Source organism: Tachyglossus aculeatus, chromosome 26 (genome assembly GCF_015852505.1).
Source record: "Tachyglossus aculeatus isolate mTacAcu1 chromosome 26, mTacAcu1.pri, whole genome shotgun sequence".
NCBI lineage: Eukaryota > Metazoa > Chordata > Mammalia > Monotremata > Tachyglossidae > Tachyglossus > Tachyglossus aculeatus.
Genome location: NC_052091.1, coordinates 12,353,659 through 12,374,409, shown reverse-complemented (window position 1 = coordinate 12,374,409; position 20,751 = coordinate 12,353,659). Strand labels below are relative to the sequence as shown.

Sequence of the window (20,751 nt, the reverse complement as noted above, 5' to 3'; positions counted from 1 at the left end):
GTGCCAAATGCTCAATGTCAAAACTTTGAAGAGACTGCGGGGTGCGTATGGGGGAGGGAGAAGGAGACAGGGAGAGCAACTCTGAGAGGATTTAAAATTTGGGCAGCCTTAAAGACCAGAAATAATTTATCCTTGAAACCAAGAGAGAGAACTTTGCTCCTCCAAATTTGCTAGGCTGCCCCTCTCCCTGAATGCTACTTATGCCTAAATTCCTCCCTTCTCTACCAGACTCTTCCTCCCAGATATTATCTTTCTCAATTCTAGTACCTCTGGCTTGGCTGTGAGCAGGTAAGATTAATGTTAGATTGCATGAATTTTAAGGGTTAGCTTGTGTTGCAGAGTATGACTGAGCATGCTTGTTTATATGGTACGTCTATGCATGCAAGCATGGCTGAATATGAGATTACACCGTGTTACACAAAGCTGAGGAGTAGCTTGGCCTAGGTGGAAAGAGCACAGGCCTGGGGATCAAAATACCTAGGTTCGAATCCTGGCTCTACCACATAATAATAATAATAATAATAATAATAATTGGCATTTGTTAAGCGCTTACTATGTGCAAAGCACTGTTCTAAGCACTGGGGAGGAAACAGGGTGATCAGGTTGTTCCACGTGGGGCTCACAGTCTTAATCCCCATTTTACAGATGAGGTAACTAAGGCCCAGAGAAGTGACTTGCCCAAGATCACACAGCAGACATGTGGCAGTCACGATTCAAACCCATGACCTCTGACTCCAAAGCCCATGCTCTTTCCACTGAGCCACGCTGCTTCTCTAAGTACCACATGCATACTCTGTGACTTTGGACAAGTCACTTAACTTCTCTGTGCCTCAGTTCCCTCTTCTGCAAAATGGGGATTCAATCCTGTTCTCCCTCCAATTCTCCCTCCAATGTAGTCTGTGTGGAACAGACTATGACTGACATGATTATTTTGTATCTTGAATGCTTGATATATATACACTAAATGCTTAAATATCACTATTATTATTATTATGGGTGTGTAAAGAAGTTTTTTTAAAAAAGGGATAAATTTAGGGATAAGAGAATTTAATCATTTAGATAAGTAATTTCACCAGCGCTATACAATTAAATTCTAAATATCTTCCAAGAACCTTATAATTAGCATTCCCTAACTTGCATTCTTATGCCCAGTAAAATGTATTTTATCAAATGACAGTAGAATTAATTGCTTGGATGTGGTTTTAACCCATACCATTTTGGGTTGAGCTTTTTTCTAAGTGAAAACTGAGAATTCAACCATTCATGAATTCACTTTCAATTATTAAGCCTTTCTACAACACATTTTCAAAGGGGTTTACTATCATTTTTATGTTTTTTTTTAATAACACTTCTTTGGAGAAGGTGACCTGATTTGAAATCCTGAAATTTAAGGTAATCTCCTTTAGCTCTCTAACCCTACTGTTTTATAAAAACATTTATTGAACTGTGTACATTACAGTGAATTGGCTCTGAGATGATGTGAAACAGGGATCTGTGCAACCCTGCAAATTTTGCAATTTAAATCCAAAACAGACAACTGAGCCAACTTCACTGCTGGGAGCACGCTACTTTTCTCAGGACAACAAAACATGCCGCACTCCATTAGGTTGGAAAAAATGAACAAATGTATGCAGAATTATGATTTAGGTACAAGAAATATGAATAAAATAAATCTATAACCTTAAGTCAATTCGACAATGCCACGTAAGCTCCTGTCTACCAACTCTATTGTACTCTCCCAAGCACTTAATACAGTGCTCTGCTCAAAGTAACTGTTCAATAAATACCAGTGACTGCTTTTTGTACAGCACTTGGAAAGAGGAGTTCATGCTTTTTGGTGGTGACCTGAACATGGTCATGGATGGACTGAGAGAAAACAATCTACGCAGAATACAGAATTTTGAGAAAAGAAGAGCGTATACGGCCTCTGAACCCTGAGACCTAGCTATATGAAAATATTAAATTCTATTCAATCATGAGTGAAGTTCTTATTTTGAATCTGGTTAACAGATGTGTTAGAGGATTCGTTAGCTCTCCTGAGGAAAGTGACTTTGCTTTAGTCTTTAACCCTTAAAAGATTGAAATAGAAGAATGACCCTTCCAGTTCTCAAATGAACTAAAAGTTATTATTATAAAGACCGCTTTCTCGTTCAAGAGTCTTTAACATCATCAAGCCAGAGAAAATGCTTCTCTCAAACAATAAAGGTTAATGGGATCAAGTGCTAGAGGTAACTTTATAATCTGTATTTAAAATGTAAAGGTCCTGGCTCAAATGAAAGCCATTGGGTCTGAAAAATGATCATGTTAAGTGAACTTAAACCCCATATGCTCTGCCTAGAGTGGATCAGGCTTTAGAAAGGGAAATATTAACTCCACTCGAAGCTGTATAAGGCTAGGTTTTATAATCAGGAATGAAGCAATTCTGGTTCTTTAAACTTTATCTAAATACTCTACTCATTGTTAAATATCTTCTGTAATTAAGAACACTTCAAAGCCAGTGATTCCCAACCTTTTCTGGACTCAAGGTACCAAATTCATGACATGGGAAGCAGCATGGCCTAGAGCCAAGAGCATGTGCTTGGGAGTCAGAGGATGTGGGTTCTACTCCTGGCTCCTCCACCTGTCTGCGGTGTGACCTTGGGCAAGTCATTTCACTTCTTTGTGCCTCAGTTATCTCATCTGTAAAATGGGGACTAAGACTGAGTCCCATTTGGGACAGGGACTGTGTCTAACCTGATTACCTTGTATCTACCCCAGCACTTAGAACATTGTAAGTGTTTAAATACCACAATAATAATAATATTATGATTTTTTCAATGTACTAAGTAAAAGAAATATCATTCCCTACAACCAGCAAGGGCCTTACCTCTAGCAATGTTTTTCGTAACATCTTCCTTTTAAGCCTGTGGGATGTTCCTGAAATCAGGTTATCTTTCATGTCCAACCACTGCTCTGCTTTCTTTAAGACTTTTTTGGAGAGGGGCTCAAAATGTGTACTAGTATATCTTGGGGAATGTGCTACAGAAGACACTGTCATTCTAAGGTATCTTCAAACATGACTGATAACTATTGCTGCACGTAAGAAAATCCAAGACTACATGGGGGGGATGGAGAGAAGAGTACAGCTTTTACTACTACTTCAAGTCCAAGAAGATTTGCTCTGTTGTCCAAAATCTGAAGGATAGTTCTCGGGCTCTGCCTGCAGGTAACCCCCAGTTGATCAATCGATAGCATTTATTGAGTGCTTACTATGTGCAGAGCACTGCACTAAATGCTTGAGAGGGTACAAACTCAAGTACCATGGTTGAGGACACTGTTTTAACTGGAGGAGGTCTGGTTCTTTTCGCAAGCTATCTTCACTAAGCAATACTAATCCAATGGCAACATCGCAACATCATTTATCGCAACACTATGTAACTGTATAAACACACACTAAACTTTGAAATAATACTGCAAATGAGGATAGGTTTTAAAATTAAATTGCTCGGCAGGTGAGGCAGCGTGGCTCAGTGGAAAGAGCATGGGTTTAGGTCGTGGGTTCTAATCCCGGCTCTGCCCCTTGTCAGCTTTGTGACTTTGGGCAAGTCACTTCACTTCTCTGGGCCTCAGTTAGCTCATCTGCAAAATGGGGATTAAGACTGTGAGCCCCACATGGGACAGCCTGATTAGCTTGTATCCCTCCCGGTGCTTAGAACAGTGCTTGGCACACAGTAAGTGCTCAATAAATACCATAATTATTATTAGTAGTGGAAAGAGCGCTTGCCTGGGAGTGGGAAGAGCACCGGACCTTAAGTTCTAATGATGGCATTTACTAACAGCTTACTATGTGCAAAGCACTGCTCTAAACACTGGATTAATCTTGGGTCTGCGACTTACCTGCTGGGTGACCTTGGGCAACTTTTCTGTGCCTCAGTTCCTTCATCTGCAAAATGGGGTCCAATACCTGTTCTCTTTCCTACTACCTAGACTGTGAGCCCCATGCGGGACCTGATTATTTTGCATCCACCCCAGGGCTGGACATATAACAGGCAATTAAATTCTACCCTTTTGGAAAAAAATGAGAACACTTCAAGCAAACAACATATTTGGCGGTATTCAAGTTTCATACTCAGGCACTGGCTGTAAGTGAAAGGGGCAGAGGAGAGGTGTGTTCTCAATCTGCGCGGAGAATTTTCCTGAGTTGCGGACTGCTTCCCCAGAATCACACGGTCCTCGGCAGGCCGCCTGGCCTCTGCAAGGGAGTTTTCGAAGCTGCACTTTGAGAGGAGAAAGCTTGGCTGCTGTCTTCGCCAGGTCACCACCTCCGGGGTTGGGTGCATTTTGTATTGCGCTGGCATTTTAAAGGGAAACACAAACATTTGCAAGGTGTTACAATTAAAACCTGGAGACAGTTTGAGGCTAGAAGACATGCAGGTGCAGAGACAAGAAAAAGTTTCAAGGGGGCTTCTGAGAGAAAACTGAAGTAGGAGCATATACATTAAAAACGACCTGTGTTGGAAGACTGGCAAGAATGCAAAAATCTGACTAAATAGAAGTAGAAACACTTTAAGTACATTTTTCCATGCAACCAGCTAGTTTACACTATTCACCGTACATTTCAATGTAGTAAAGTGAATCAGGAATAAACTGCATTTTCTCCTCTTCAACTGCTAGTCTGAAAAACTAGAATTAACAGATTTTAATAAGCCAATCTAAAAAGTACATCTAAGACAGCAATCTCATGCGCAAAATTATTCAACTATTCCAGGATGCACAAGGGATATGAATGCTGTGATCACAACACCTGATGAAACATGTGCCACACATTGGTTGCTATCACTCCCCTCAAGAGAAAAGTACCATATAAATAGAAGGACATACTATTTTGTTGTAAAGTCATTAGGATTAAGTACAATGTCCATATAACAAAAGTTAATTCAACATTCACTTCTTCAAAAAATAACCTTTACCATATGAGTCCTTTGGAATGTACAGAGAGAAAAAAGGTAACTTAAGTTCCTTAATAAGCTCGGAAATCTAACCCATTAAGAGCATTTGTGCACAACGCCCATGTTTGGTAAAGTGACAGGAAAAATCATAACTAGTTTTAGAAATAAGATCAGCAAATAAAATACACAAACGTAACTTTTATCTGGTAAACATTTACTCTCCCCCCGTTCAGAACCATATTGAAGGCACATCTCCTCCAAGAGGCCTTCCTTGATTGAGCCCTCCTTTCCTCTTCTCCCACTCCCTTCTGTGTCACCCTGACTCACTCCCTTTTATTCATCACCCTGCCAGCCTCACCACAGCACTTACGTAAATATCTGTAAATTTATTTAACATCTCTCTTCCCATCTAGATGGTAAGCTCATTGTGGGTAGGAAATGTGTCTGTTATATTCTTATTAACAGACTCTCCTAAATGCTTAGTACAGTGCTCTGTACATAATAGGCGCTCAAAAAATGCAACTGACCCAAATTTACAAAACACACAAGGAAACAATAATAATAATAATAATGGTATTTGTCAAGTGCTTACTATGTGCAAAGCACTGTTCTAAGCGCTGGGGAGGAGACAAGGCGATCAGGTTGTCCCATGTGGGGCTCACAATCTTAATCCCCATTTTACAGATGAGGGAACTGAGGCTCAAAGAAGTGACTTGCCCAAGGTAACACAGCAGACATGTGGCAGAACCGGGATTAGAACCCGTGACCTCTGACTCCCAAGCCCGTGCTCTTTCCACTGAGCCATACTGCTTCTCTTACTCACCCACCCCCGCCACACTTGTTTATACTTTCTTCCAGAAGATGCGAATATAGCATCGGTGAAACCTTGAAAAATAACTGTATATTTTCTTCCAGAAGATGCAAATATAGCATTGGTGAAACCTTGAAAAAAAACTGAGGAGAATCTGCAACAAAAACCTCTTTACGATAACAGAAAACAAAGGCATCAGCATGGTGGGCAGGGAAAATGTCTACCAACTCTGCAGTGTTGTGCTCTCCCAAGCACTTAGTAGACTTAGGACAGTGCTCTGCACACAGAAAGCACTCAATAAATACCACAGATTGATACTGATTAAAAAGTAGGGTTGCAAAAAGCACCCACTGTGTCTACAATAAATATCTACCTACTTCTGAATGATTAAATCACAAGGAAGAGAAATTGGTTCCAGAGGGAAGAAATAAATCAGGTTTCGTTTTCTAAGAGAAACGCCCGGCAGGGAATATAAAAAAAGAAACAAAAAGTTCCCAAAGGCTTCATCTGTTCCCACAAGAACTGTCCTAGAAATCAACAGACTAAAACCTTATTTTAAAATTGTACCATACAAATGCTTAGCAAATAAATGGAAAACAGCAAGCTCTTTTGGTACAAAAATCCACTGGACTGCTTAAATTGTGTGATCTTTAGTTCCAAGTATTCATTACTGTACTTTTTAAAAACTTTGATTCCTAGCTATAATCGAGGTTTCACCTAGAAGGTAAATTAATTAGTTGTAAATTGTTTCTTGCCCAACGATAGCTCTTTACAAAGCTATTTTAATTTAAAAAAATGTATGGCAGTACCATTTACTGAAGTCAATCTGCAAAGAATGGTCAACAGTGAGATCTGTTGGGCAGGCAGGGTGGACTTTCTTAGGATCTCCTCCAAGATTTTTCACCGCTTCTCTCATTGCAGCAAAATCTATCATTGCAGGAATTCCGCTAAAGAAAGAAAAATAGTAAGCTTACCATTTGGTCATGCATTAAACAGTCAAGATACACCCAGTTCTTTAAGGACATTGGAGTTCCATTTTTGAAAAACCCCAAGTTAAGGAAAACTTGCACTGTAGTTCTAATCTCATGGCAGTTATCGGGCATGTGAAAAAGACCGCTTTTCTAACAGTATCGCATCATCTCCAGAATGTGTTTTCCAAAGAACATTCCCTAATTCTGTCATTGCGTTCTAGCAAAATGGAATAGTGACAACACATTCTGGCAGAATTGAGTACACTCTTCAAGTCCACGCCACTATGTCTACTTTTAACAAATCATTAAAAATATCCTTCTGCAAACTATAAAGTCTTGAAAACTCTTTCACTTTTTCATCTTTAAAATATATATTTTTTTCTAAATTATATTTCACTAATGACTTGTCAGGTATCCAAAATTACGAAGTGCCAGATTTAATGTTTAACTTGCTCACAGAGCTCTGAAAAACACAGTTCATCTTATGGGTCAAAGTTCCACTAGTTCTGTTGGCTGGAAAGACAGCACTACACCACACTGTTTAATGAATCGTTTCAATTTGAAAAGGTTACAGGACATCTCCAAATCTACCAGTGAAAAGTAAAACGGTCACTCACGTAAAATCTTGAAGAACAACACGAGCAGGAAAAAAGGGCACTTCAACATTGTTTTGCTTTACTTTCCAGTCTAAAATGTTCATAACATCTTCTTTTTTCACAAGGAAGCCATCACAGTTTCGAACTGCGGCTTCCAGCAATACCCGTATTGAGTAAGGCAAAACATCTGGGACAAAGAGAAAATAGTTCAATTACATAAGGACAGATTAGCTCTACCGTAATTTTGTAATAATTAAGATACCTATAAAGTCAATCAGAACACAAACATAGAATTGTTTGCTTTAGTACTGGGGAATATACATCTAGCTTATTCACCAGGGACATCAGATTTTCAGAAGACTTTAACAGAAAATTGTTTTTGCCCCAAATGTACATGGGAAAAACCTAACACTAAGGTCTTAATAGCGAAACCTGTGTTATATAGACAAAACAAACATTAGGGAATGAGGTACCACTAAAACTGTACCTCACTCTCCAAGAAATTGGCACCAGGGGTGAAATTCATCTGACTGAAGAGGCCAATGTGGGAGCCACAGCCTTGACCACATTACATGCATACATACACGCATGTTTACATTCATTCCCTTTCTCTGCCACTGGAGAGGCAGGGTCTGTGTCAAATCCCTACCTGTGTACTTTTCCCAGCATATGATAGTGCTCTGCAACAGTAAGCATTTCATAAATGCTATTACTACGTTCACTACACCGCACACACGCACGTGCACACACTCTCTCTTTCTTTCCCCCTCTCAACCCCCTTGCTATGGCTGACATGTTTGCAACCTTTGATGCTGTTTTTGCTTTTGCCTCCTTGTCTCATGATCTTTACAACGTTTCTGATCGAAGAGAGCCAGCGTTGATCTACCTGCAGGAAATGACTCCCAGTTTTCGGCATTTTCGGGGACTTTGTTTTACTGTATTCTTAAAATGTTTTGTTTGTCCTCCAGGCTTTCAGTTTCCTGATTTCAGCTCGTTCCCAACTGTCTAGGGGTCCTGCTGCCACCCATTCCCTTCATGTCCCTCACATAGTGTGGACACGTTGTAGAGAGCAGCTTTACAGTTAGGAAACAATTTTACTCCAGGATCTCGTTGTTTGGGATTTTTGCCTTGCCATATGACATTGGCTACAGTCCACAAGTGACACTGCTTCAAAGCTGACTGGTAGAGAATTTCAGGCTTTCCTACCCTCTTTTCTCCTTTCTATTGTTGGCCCGGTCGTACTTGGGGCAATCCCTGGAGTACAGGGAAGCTAGCAGTGAGTCGAAGAAGCGAATGTAGGTCAGCCGACACCTACGAGGAGCAGTTGGTCAGCTGAGCAACCTTTTGGGACAACAATCTCATGGATTTGCTGCCTCATCTGCACGAGCACAAACTAGCATTTTCAAGCCTTCCTGATGAACTGCAGTAAGTACTAAGACGCGAGATTCCTGTCTTCTTGAAAATCGGGCTAAAAATGATAGTGTCTTGAACAAGCCAACAAAACTCATTCATTTTCTTTTTTTCAAACCCACCTTCAGATTTTGCCCCAAGCACACTTGCTATGATAGAGTCCAATTATCTAGTTTTTAGGACATCAGTTCCACGTGTAGATTTTCTTTAACGTTTTAGGGAAAGTTAAACTCGGGGCAGTGCCTTAAAACAAAAACTTGGCCACAAAAACTTAGGTAATTTGATTTTGCATTATTTTACATTAATTTTAAGAGAAAACATTTTCACAGATGGGAATATGTAAGTTAAATCATAAAGCCAATCAAAAAAAGCTGCAAAAATACCTCAGTAATATAAGTGAGCAGCAATGTGGGTAATCAAAAGAGAAAAAGACAATTCAACATAGTATAGGTGGTATAATTTCTCTCTCAAACTCAAGTCCGTATCTGGAGAAGCAAATTAATCAGTCATTTGTTTTACAAATAACACAGTAGCTACTAGAAGCCTATCAAATTGGTAGACAGTTACCCTGCCCACAATGAGATACAGTCCAGAGAGCTTGTTGTGGGCAGGGCATGCATCTACCAATTCTGTTATACTGTACTCCTCCTGTGTACTCTGCACACAGTAAGCATAAATATGACATTCACTGACCTTCCCCTTGTACTTGGGAATTCTCCAAGGTATTTTAAATTCCCTACTGGGCCTCCCTTACGTTCCCAGAACTCTTAATTGAGTTCCTAACAAAGTCCTCTCACAATTAACCAATTTGTTATTACAGAGTGCTTACTGTGTGCAAAGCACTGTTCTAAGCATTTGGTAGCATATATTGTAGTGTCGGTAGTGCCCCCCCCCCCGCCCCCCCAAGACTATATGCTCATTGTGGGCAGGGAATGTGTTTGTTTATTACTGTACTGTACTCTCCAAAGCACTTAGTACACTGCTCTGCACACAGTAAGCGCTCAAAAAATATGACAATGAATGAATGCTCCCTGTCCCGAAGGAGCTAATAGTCAGGTGGGGGAGACAAACATAAATTATGAATATGTACATAGGTGCTGTGGGACTAAGGGTGGGATGAAAAAGGGTGCAAATCTAAGTGCAAGAGGCACAAAGAAGGGAGAAGGAGTAGAGAAAATGAAGCCTTGGCCAGGAAGGCTTCTTGGATAAAAGTGATGGTCTGTCGGATATGAAAGGGTAGGGAGTGCTTTGAATAATAATAATTGCGCTATTTGTTAAGCACTTACTGTATGCCGAGCACCACACTAAGTGCCGGGGTAGATAAAAGATAATTGGGTCCCACACGGGGCTCACAGTCTAGGGAGAAAGAACAGTCACTGAATTCCCATTCTGCAGATAAGGGAACTGAGGCACAGAGGAGTTAAGGTGATTTGCCCAAGGTCACACAGCAGATAAATGGTAGAGCTGGGGTTACAACACACTTCCCCTACTACCAGACACGTGCTCTTTCTACTAAGCCCCAATGCTTCCCTAACACCGGTAAGAAATTTCTGTTTAATGTGGGGGTGGATGGACAACCACTGGAGGTTCTTGAGGAGTGGGGAGACATGGACTGAGCTTTATTTAGATCTAAGGTCTACTTGGATTGGCAGCAATTGGGAAAACATGGCCCCGGTGTGTTTTTTTTCCAACCTCTGGCATTCTGGAAAGCCTCAGGGCAATTCAATAGTCCAGGTGGTAGAGGAAGTTCAGACAACAGCTGTCAATCCATTAGACTCTCAGGCCAATGGAGAAAGACCCTGGAAGGGAGGAAGAGGTCTCATCTGCTAAAATGGCAATAACTCCATATCTGCTAGGAGCGGTTGACTACCAGTAGGAAAGAGGGCGGGTTTATTTGCTTTTACCTGGGGATACCTAATCTCTTTCCTTGGCCCTGATTCAGCTAATTCCAGGAGTTTAAGTAAACTATAGATAGGAACCCTTGATAAGGCAGATGTAAACAAACAACTCTTCTGTTTGTATCCTCCATTCGATGGAGTTCTGGTTTTTTCTGCAGCTTCTTAGGACAGTGGCTTAACCTGTTAAGAATGGGAGTTGGTGGAAGTGCCTGGCAGTTAGTCTATCAGTCAGGCAGGTGTTCAGGCATCAAAGTTCTTCGAAGTGGGTTCTGGGGTGAGAATAGTAGTAAAAGGCTCCAGAAACATTAGCTTTGCTTGTCAGGGGGCAACCCTACTAGGGACTGGAAGCTAATAAATTAGTTCCCTGCAGAGATAGGTGGTCAAAAACCAGATTTTTTTCAAAGGAAAAAAACCTTCTCCAGGAAGGCCTTAAGTCCAAGCAGACATGGTCAATGACTACCCCTTGCAGGCAATGCTCACTTCAAACTTGAAAATTTAAATGCATATCTAATATCACTATATTAACAGCAATGACTTTTATCATCAATGATTTTTTTTCCAACTGAAGTAAATTAGTTTTGAATGCAAAGAGGTTTTTAACTACTTGAGAGTTTACACTTCCTTCACAGGATACGTGACATTTTCATTTTATTCAATTTATTGAAAATTAAGTATGTTGCACAAATGACAGAGGGACCAAAACAGAACCCGAAATCTTAAAATAAAATACATTACCATATTTGATGCCTCCAAGTTTAGGAACGTTGAAGAACTTCTTATCAGAACTGTCATCTAGAGGTTCAATTAAGTACTCAAAGGGGCATCCTGGGGGTGGGGGGTGGGGGAGAAAAAAGAGAGAGACCCACCATCACTAAATACACTTACTAAAAATACACAATTTTAGTTTGAAAATAAGGAATGCAAATGGAAAAAGCAACATAGGCTGCAGTACATTTTGGTCTGTACAAAGCACTGTTTACATTTTCTGCCCTGCTTGGCCTCTACAAAGCACTGCTGTTTGCCTCCTCTTGTCTGCTTCGATGTATTGAATATTGCTGCATTTTAACTGCGTAGAGAACCCACAAAATTAAACAATCTACCAGTAATTACTCCCACAAAGACCGCTACTGAAAAACAGGAAGCTGTCCTTAAGGATCATAATCCTAATAAACATCCCCAAAACGGTAGCAAAACACGACTTATGAGATTCACAGGCCTCACTGATGAGGAAGGGCTCGAGGAACCTAACAAAAACTGCTCAGAGAACATGAGAACGTCATAAATATTTTAGTAGCGATTAATCTACAGGAATGACAAGAGAACGGTGGTGGGGCCCGCGATGATATAAGGAGAAACAACGACAGACAGTCTCAAATTTGGAGTAAGGCCCAGCTGTATCACAAAAAAAGAGTTTCACGGGGATAACGGCTTGGTTGTTTTTCTTCATAAGGGGTTCTTTTTTATTTAGGGTTTCCCTAGAAGAGTGGCTAGGAGTGTCATCCCTCCTACCCAACTTGTGAATGTGCGTTCGCCAGGAGGAAAAAATATGGGGGGGAGAGGAAAGGAGCTCTTCTGCAGACTCATTCTGGGGGTGGCAAGTCTTGCCCCTTCCACCAAGAGGGGAAAGGGGACGTAAAATCATTTTTTCTCAACTTTAAGCTCGCTTCTCCTGACTGGAAGCTCACTGGGGGCCGGGAAGATCTGTTGCCAAATGGTACTGTCCAAGCGCTTACTACAGTGCTCTGCACACAGCAGGTGCTCAATAAATACGACTGAATGAAGGAACGAAGAGGCGTTATAGTGTTATGCTGTGGCCGGGAAGATCTGTTACCAAGTTGTATCTGTTGCCAAATGGTACTGTCCAAGCGCTTAGTACAGTGCTCTGCACACAGCAGGCGCTCAATTCATTTATTCATTCATTCAGTCATCCATCCCCCCCCATCTTACCTCCTTCCCTTCCCCACAGCACCTGTACATATGTTTGTACATATTTATTACTCTATTTATTTATTTATTTTACTTGTACATATCTAGTCTATTTATTTTATTTTGTTAGTATGTTTGGTTTTGTTCTCTGTCTCCCCCTTTTAGACTGGGAGCCCACTGTTGGGTAGGGACTGTCTCTATATGTTGCCAATTTGTACTTCCCAAGCGCTTAGTACAGTGCTCTGCACATAGTAAGCGCTCAATACGATTGATGATGATGATGATGATGTTGCCAAATGGTACTGTCCAAGCGCTTAGTGCAGTGCTCTGCACACGGCAGGCGCTCAATTCATTTATTCATTCATTCAATCATATGTATTGAGTGCTGGGTGCAGGGCACTGTACTAAGCGCTTGGGAAGTACAATACGATTGAAGGAAGGAACGAAGAGGTGTTACAGTGTTACGTTGTGGCTGGGAAGATCTGTTGCCAAGGTGTATCTGTTGCCAAGTTGTATCTGTTGCCAAATGGTACTGTCCAAGCGCTTAGAACAGTGCTCTGCACACGGCAGGCACTCACTAAATACGACTGAATGATGGAACGAAGAGGTGTTACAGGGTTACGTTGTAGCCTCCCAAGTGCTTAGTCCAGTGCTCTGCACACAACAGGCGCTCAAATACGATTGAATGAAGAAACGGAGAGGTGTTATAGGGTTACATTGTAGCCTCCCAATCGCTTAGTACAGGGCTCTGCACACAGCAGGTGCTCAATAAATACGATTGAATGAAGGAACGGAGAGGTGTTACTGGGTTACATTGTAGCCGGGAAGATTTGTTGCCAAATTTTATCTGTTGCCAAATTGTACCGTCCAAGCGCTTAGTCCAGGGTTCTGCACACAGCAGGCGCTCAATAAGTACAACCGAATGAAGGAATGGAGAGGTGTTATGGGGTTACGTTGTGGCCTCCCAAGCGCTTAGTCCAGGGCTCTGCACAGAGCAGGTGCTCAAGAAGTACGACTGAATGAAGGAACGAAGAGGTGTTACAGGGTTACGCTGTAGCCTCCCAAGCGCTCAGTCCAGGGCTCTGCACACAACAGGCGCTCAATAAATACGACTGAATGAAGGAACGAAGAGGTGTTACAGGGTTACGTTGTAGCCTCCCAAGCACTTAGTCCAGTGCTCTGCACACAGCAGGCGCTCAATAAGTACAACTGAATGAACGGAGAGGTGTTATAGGGTTACACTGTAGCCTCCCAAGCGCTTAGTCGAGGGCTCTGCACACAACAGGCGCTCAATAAATACGACTGAATGAAGGAATGGAGAGGTGTTTAGGGTTACATTGTAGCCTCCCAAGCGCTTAGTCCAGGGCTCTGCACACAGCCGGCGCTCAATAAGTACGACCGAATGAAGGAACGGAGAGGTGTTACGGGGTTACGTTGTGGCAAGCGCTTAGTCCAGTGCTCCCGCACCCAGTAGGCACTCAGTCAATAGGATTGACTGATGGGGACGGAAGCTCCTTGTGACAGGCCCTTCCTTCGGTCCTGCTTTAACCCCCCCCCCCCCCCCCCCCCCCGCCCCTCCAACAGAGACATATAATAATAATGATGGCATTTGTTAAGCACTTACTATGTGCAGAGCACTGTTCTAAGCGCCGGGGGGGGGGGGTGGATACAAGGCGATCAAGTTGTCCCACGTGGGGCTCACAGTCTTCACCCCCATTTTACAGATGAGGGAACTGAGGCTCAGAGAAGTTACGCGACTTACCCAAGGTCACACAGCCGACATGCGGCGGAGTCGGGATTCGAACCCATGACCTCTGACTCCAAAGCCCGGGCTCTTTCCAGTGAGCCACGCTGCTTCCCTCTCTATATTCCCTATAGATATATAGGGAAGCAGCATGTCTCAGTGGAAAGAGCCGGGCTTTTAGACTGTAAGCCCACTGTTGGGGAGGGCCTGTCTCTCTATGTTGCCAACTTGTACATCCCAAGCGCTTAGTCCGGTGCTCTGCACACAGTAAGCGCTCAATAAATACGACTGATTTAGACTTTTAGACTGGGAGCCCACTGTTGGGTAGCGACCGTCTCTACATGTTGCCAATTTGTACTTCCCAAGCGCTTAGTCCAGTGCTCTGCGCACAGTGAGCGCTCAATAAATACGATTGATTTAGACTTTTAGACTGTGAGCCCACTGTTGGGTAGGGCCTGTCTCTCTATGCTGCCAACTTGTACTTCCCAAGCGCTTAGTCCAGTGCTCTGCGCACAGTGAGCGCTCAATAAATACGATTGATTTAGACTTTTAGACTGTGAGCCCACTGTCGGGTAGGGACTGTCTCTACATGTTGCCAATTTGTACTTCCCAAGCGCTTAGTCCGGTGCTCTGCACACCGTAAGCGCTCAATAAATACGATTGATTTAGACTTTTAGACTGTGAGCCCACTGTTGGGTAGGGCCTGTCTCTCTATGCTGCCAACTTGTACTTCCCAAGCGCTTAGTCCAGTGCTCTGCGCACAGTGAGCGCTCAATAAATACGATTGATTTAGACTTTTAGGCTGTGAGCCCACTGTTGGGTAGGGACTGTCTCTCTATGCTGCCAACTTGTACTTCCCAAGCGCTTAGTCCAGTGCTCTGCGCACAGTGAGCGCTCAATAAATACGATTGATTTAGACTTTTAGACTGTGAGCCCACTGTTGGGTAGGGCCTGTCTCTCTATGCTGCCAACTTGTACTTCCCAAGCGCTTAGTCCAGTGCTCTGCGCACAGTGAGCGCTCAATAAATACGATTGATTTAGACTTTTAGGCTGTGAGCCCACTGTTGGGTAGGGACTGTCTCTCTATGCTGCCAACTTGTACTTCCCAAGCGCTTAGTCCAGTGCTCTGCGCACAGTGAGCGCTCAATAAATACGATTGATTTAGACTTTTAGACTGAGAGCCCACTGTTGGGTAGGGCCTGTCTCTCTAAGCTGCCAACTTGTACTTCCCAAGCGCTTAGTCCAGTGCTCTGCGCACCGTAAGCGCTCAATAAATACGACTGATTTAGACTTTTAGACTGTGAGCCCACTGTTGGGTAGGGCCTGTCTCTCTATGCTGCCAACTTGTACTTCCCAAGCGCTTAGTCCAGTGCCCTGCACACAGTAAGCGCTCAGTAAATACGATCGATGATGATGATTGATTGGAATCAGGGGTCGTGGGTTCAAATCCCGACCCCGCCAACCATCAGCTGGGTGACTTTGGGGCTCTTCTCTGGGCCTCGGTTACCTCAAATGGGGGGGAAGACTGGGAGCCCCCTGGGGGGTAACCTGATCACCTCGTAATCAATCGATCAATCAATCGTATTTATTGAGCGCTTACTATGTGCAGAGCACTGTACTAAGCGCTTGGGAAGTACAAACTGGCATCACATAGAGACAGTCCCTACCCAACAGTGGGCTCACAGTCTAAAAACCTCCCCAGTGCTTAGAACAGCGCTTTGCACATAGGAAGCGCTTAATTAATGCTATTATTATTATTATTATTATTATTATTATTATATAAAATAGATTGAGCAGGGAGGGGAAGGGGATCCGGGGTGACTGAGGGGAGGCCAGGCTGAGGGGAGGCGAAGCGGGCCTAGGCCGACGGGCGCCTCCGCCCGCCATAGGCCCCGCCGAGCGGCCCCTCGGCCAAAAGAACGCCGCTGCCCGACTCCCTGAGGCCTTCCCTTCCCCGGCCGTCGGCCGCCATGACGGGGACAGGCGGCGGCCCCGACACTGACCTGCTCCGGGGCCGTCCATCGCCGGCGACCATATTACCTCTGTGGTGACGGGGAAGACGACGGCGGGGGGGGGAGCGAGAAGAAGGGGGGCGCGCGCCCCTCAAACCCCGCGAGATCCGCCGCGCCGCCCAACTCTCGCGAGACCCGGTGCCGCGGAGACAAAGAGAACGGACGGGGAAAGCCCAGCTCCGCCGGGGGCGCTCTCGCGAGAGTTGGCGGCCTCCGGCCTTCTCTCTCGCCCCTTTTTTCTCCTCAGAAATTAGGGGAGGGGAGGAGCGGGGCCCGGTGGGTGGAGCCCGGGCTTGGGAGTCAATCGATCGATCGATCGATCGATCGATCGTATTTATTGAAAGCTTACAGTGTGCAGAGCACTGGGCTAAGCGCTTGGGAAGCCCAAGTTGGCAACATCTAGAGGCAGGCCCTACCCAACAGCGGGCTCACAGTCTCAAAGGGGGAGGCAGAGAACAAAACCAAACGTACTGACAAAATAAAATAAATAGAATAGATATGTACACGTAAAATAGAGTAATAAATATGTACAAACATATATATTATATATACCTATATCCATCAATCAATCATTTATTGAGCGCTTACTGTGTGCAGAGCACTGGACTAAGCGCTTGGGAAGTCCAAGTTGGCACCATATAGGCCCTACCCAACAGCGGGCTCACAGTCTCAAAGGGGGAGACAGAGAACAAAACCAAACATACTGACAAAATAAAATTAATAGAATAGATATGTACAAATAAAATAGAGTAATAAATATGTACAAATATATATACATCGATCAATCGTATTTATTGAGTGCTCACTGTGTGCAGAGCACTGGACTAAGCGCTTGGGAAGTCCAAGCTGGCAACATAGAGAGACAGGCCCTACCCAACAGCGGGCTCACAGTCTCAAAGGGGGAGACGGAGAACAAAACCAAACATACTGACAAAATAAAATGAATAGATATGTACAAGTAAAATAAGAAATTGAGAAATATGTACAAACATATATACATCAATCAATCAATCAATCGTATGTATTGGGCGCTCACTGTGTGCAGAGCACTGGACTAAGCGCTTGGGAAGGCCAAGTTGGCAACATAGACAGGCCCAACCCAACGGCGGGCTCACAGTCTAAAAGGGGGAGACAGAGAACAAAACCAAACATACTGACAAAATAAAATGAATAGATATGTACAAGTAAAATAAAAAATTGAGAAATGTGTACAAACAAATATACATCAATCAATCAATCGTATTTATTGAGCGCTCACTGTGTACAGAGCACTGGACTAAGCGCTTGGGAAGTCCAAGTTGGCAACATAGAGAGACAGGCCCTACCCAACAGTGGGCTCACAGTCTAAAAGGGTGACACGGAGAACAAAACCAAACATACTGACAAAATAAAATAAATAGAATAGATATGTACAAGTAAGATAAATAGAGTAATAAATATGTACAAATATATATACATTATATATACATATATACATCAATCGTGTTTATTGAGCGCTTACTGTGTGCAGAGCACTGGACTAAGCGCTTGGGAAGTACAAGTCGGCAACACTTAGAGACGGTCCCTACCCAACAGCGGGCTCACAGTCTAAAAGGGGGAGACAGAGAACAAAACCAAACATACTAACAAAATAAAATAAATAGAATAGATATGCACAAGTAAAATAAAAAATTGAGTAATAAATATGTACAAACATATACATATATATACATATATACATCAATCAATCGTATTTTTTGAGCGCTTACTGTGTGCAGAGCACTGGACTAAGCGCTTGAGAAGTACAAGTTGGCAACATATAGAGACAGTCCCTACCCAACAGCGGGCTCACAGTCTAAAAGGGGGAGACAGACAACAAAGCCAAACATACTGACAAAATAAAATAAATAGAATAGATATGTACAAGTAAAATAAATAAATAAATAGAGTAATAAATATGTACAAACATAGATACATATATACAGGTGCTGTGGGGAAGGGAAGGAGGTAAGATGGGGGGATGGAGAGGGGGACGAAGGGGAGAGGAAGGAAGGGTCAGAGGTCGTGGGTTCAAATCCCGACTCCGCCCGCCACTTCTCAGCTGGGTGACTTTGGGTAAGTCACTTCACTTTTCTGGGCCTCCGTTACTTCATCTGTAAATAAATAAATAATGATGGTATTTGTTAAGTGCTTACGAGGTGCAAAGCACTGTTCTAAGCACTGGGGAGATACAGGGTGATTAGGTTGTCCCCCGGGGGGCTCGCCATCTTAATCCCCATTTTACAGATGAGGTAACTGAGGCCCAGAGAAATTAAGTGACTTGCCCAAAGTCACACAGCCAATGAGTGGCAGAGCTGGGATTAGAACCCTGAGGCTGTGAGCCCTCCGTGGGACAACCTGATCACCTTGTATCCTCCCCAGCGCTTAGGACAGTGCTTTGCACATAGTAAGCGCTCAACAGATACCATCGTCATCATCACTTAGCTGTGTGACTTTGGGCACGTCACTTCTCTGTGTCTCAGTTACCTCATCTGCAAAATGGGGATGAAGACTGAGCCCTACGTGGGACAACCTGATCACCTTGTATCCTCCCCAGCGCTTAGAACAGGGCTCTATAAATACGATTGATTGATTGATTGATTGATTGACTTTGCACATAGTAAGTGCTTAACAGATACCATCATCATCATCATCACTTGTCAGCTGTGTGACTTTGGGCACGTCACTTCACTTCCCTGTGCCTCAGCTACCTCATCTGTAAAATGGGGATGAAGACTGTGAGCCCCACGTGGGGCAACCTGATCACCTTGTATCCTCCCCAGCGCTTAGAACGGTGCTTTGCACATACTAAGCGCTTAACAAATTCATTCATTCATTCAATCGTATTTATTGAGCGCTTACTGTGCGCAGAGCACTGTACTAAGTGCTTGGGAAGTACAAATTGGCACAATATAGAGTCGGTCCCTACCCAATGATGGGCTCACAGATGCCATTATTATTATTATTATAATTAATAATAACGAGCTCCCAGTCTAGAAGGGGGAGACAGACAACAAAGCAAAACGTGGAGACAGGTGTCCAAGTCTTCAGAACAAATAGAATTAAAGCTATATGCACATCATTAACAGAATAAATAGAAGAGTAAATATGTACAAGTAAAATAAATAGAGGAATAAATCTGAACAAATATATATTTACAAGTGCTGTGGGGAGGGGAAGGGGGTAGGGTGGGGGGGATGGGGAGGAGGAGAGGAAAAAGGGGGCTCAGTCTGGGAAGGCCTCCTGGAGGAGGTGAGCTCTCAGTAGGGCTTTGAAGGGAGGAAGAGAGCGAGCTTGGCGGATGTGGGGAGGGAGGGTATTTCAGGCCAGGGGAAGGACGTGGGGATGTGGGCCGGGGGTCGACAGAACGACAGGCAAGTAAAATGGGGATGAAGACTGTGAGCCCCCAGTGGGACAACCTGATCACCTTGTATCCTCCCCAGCATTTAGAACACTGCTTTGCATATAGTAAGCGTTTAATAAATACCACCATTATTATTATTATTATTATTAGAAGGGCTCCTTAGGTCAGTTGGGCCCAATTAATTCAACCCATGTACACTGCTTGGTCGAGTAAATAACATATTTATTGGTCTAATAAATAACATATTTATTACTCTATTTATTTATTTTACTTGTACATTTCTATCCTATTTATTTTATTTTGTTGGTATGTTTGGTTCTGTTCTCTGTCTCCCCCTTTTAGACTGTGAGCCCACTGTTGGGTAGGGACTGTCTCTATGTGTTGCCAGTTTGTACTTCCCAAGCGCTTAGTACAGTGCTCTGCACATAGTAAGCGCTCAATAAATACGATTGATTGATTGATTGAGGGGACAAATACTAGGGCATTTGGGTTGGGGCCCTCCATTTCTGGGTGCTGAGTAGTCATGGTTCAGAGAGAATTTTCAGCAATAATGACACTTTTAATGATATTTATTAAGAATAATTGTGGTACTTATTAAGGGCTTACTATGTGGCAAGCACTGTACTAAGCACTGGGGTGGGTACAGTCAAATCGGGTTGGACACAGTCCCTGTTCCCCGGGGGCTCACAATCTCTATCCCCAATTTACAGGTGAGGTAACTGAGGCACAGAGAAGTGAAGCGTCTTGCCCGGGGTCACACAGCAGACATGTGGCAGAGCTGGGATTCGAACCCATGACCTGACTCCCAGGCCCTAAGCGCTTACTACGTGCCAGGGACTGTACTAAGCACAGGGGTAGAAACAAGCTAATCAGGTCGGACACAGTCCATGTCCCAAGGGGGGCTTACAGTTTTAATCCTCATTATACAGATACAGGTAATTGAGGCACGGAGAAGTGAAGTGACTTGTCCAAGGTCAGAGAGCGGACAGGTGGAAGAGTCAGAATTAGAACCCAGGTCCTTCTGAGAAGCAGCATGGCTCAGTGGAAAGAACACGGGCTTAAGAGTCAGAGGT

General features: G+C 43.4%; 1 protein-coding gene across 1 annotated transcript in view; it reads right to left on the bottom strand.

Annotated features, from left to right (window-relative positions):
- The window catches only part of IREB2 (iron responsive element binding protein 2), a 47,682-nt gene extending 31,329 nt beyond the window's left edge, over positions 1-16,353 (bottom strand). The window contains exons 1-5 of the mRNA XM_038767063.1: positions 16,288-16,353; positions 11,350-11,439; positions 7,328-7,493; positions 6,549-6,686; positions 4,109-4,330 (exon numbers count right to left, since the gene is read on the bottom strand). Of these exons, the coding sequence (XP_038622991.1) occupies positions 4,109-4,330; positions 6,549-6,686; positions 7,328-7,493; positions 11,350-11,439; positions 16,288-16,306 (635 nt within the window). The 5' untranslated portion in view covers positions 16,307-16,353. The remainder of the gene's footprint in view (positions 1-4,108; positions 4,331-6,548; positions 6,687-7,327; positions 7,494-11,349; positions 11,440-16,287) is intronic.
- Between the last annotated feature and the right edge of the window lie 4,398 nt (positions 16,354-20,751).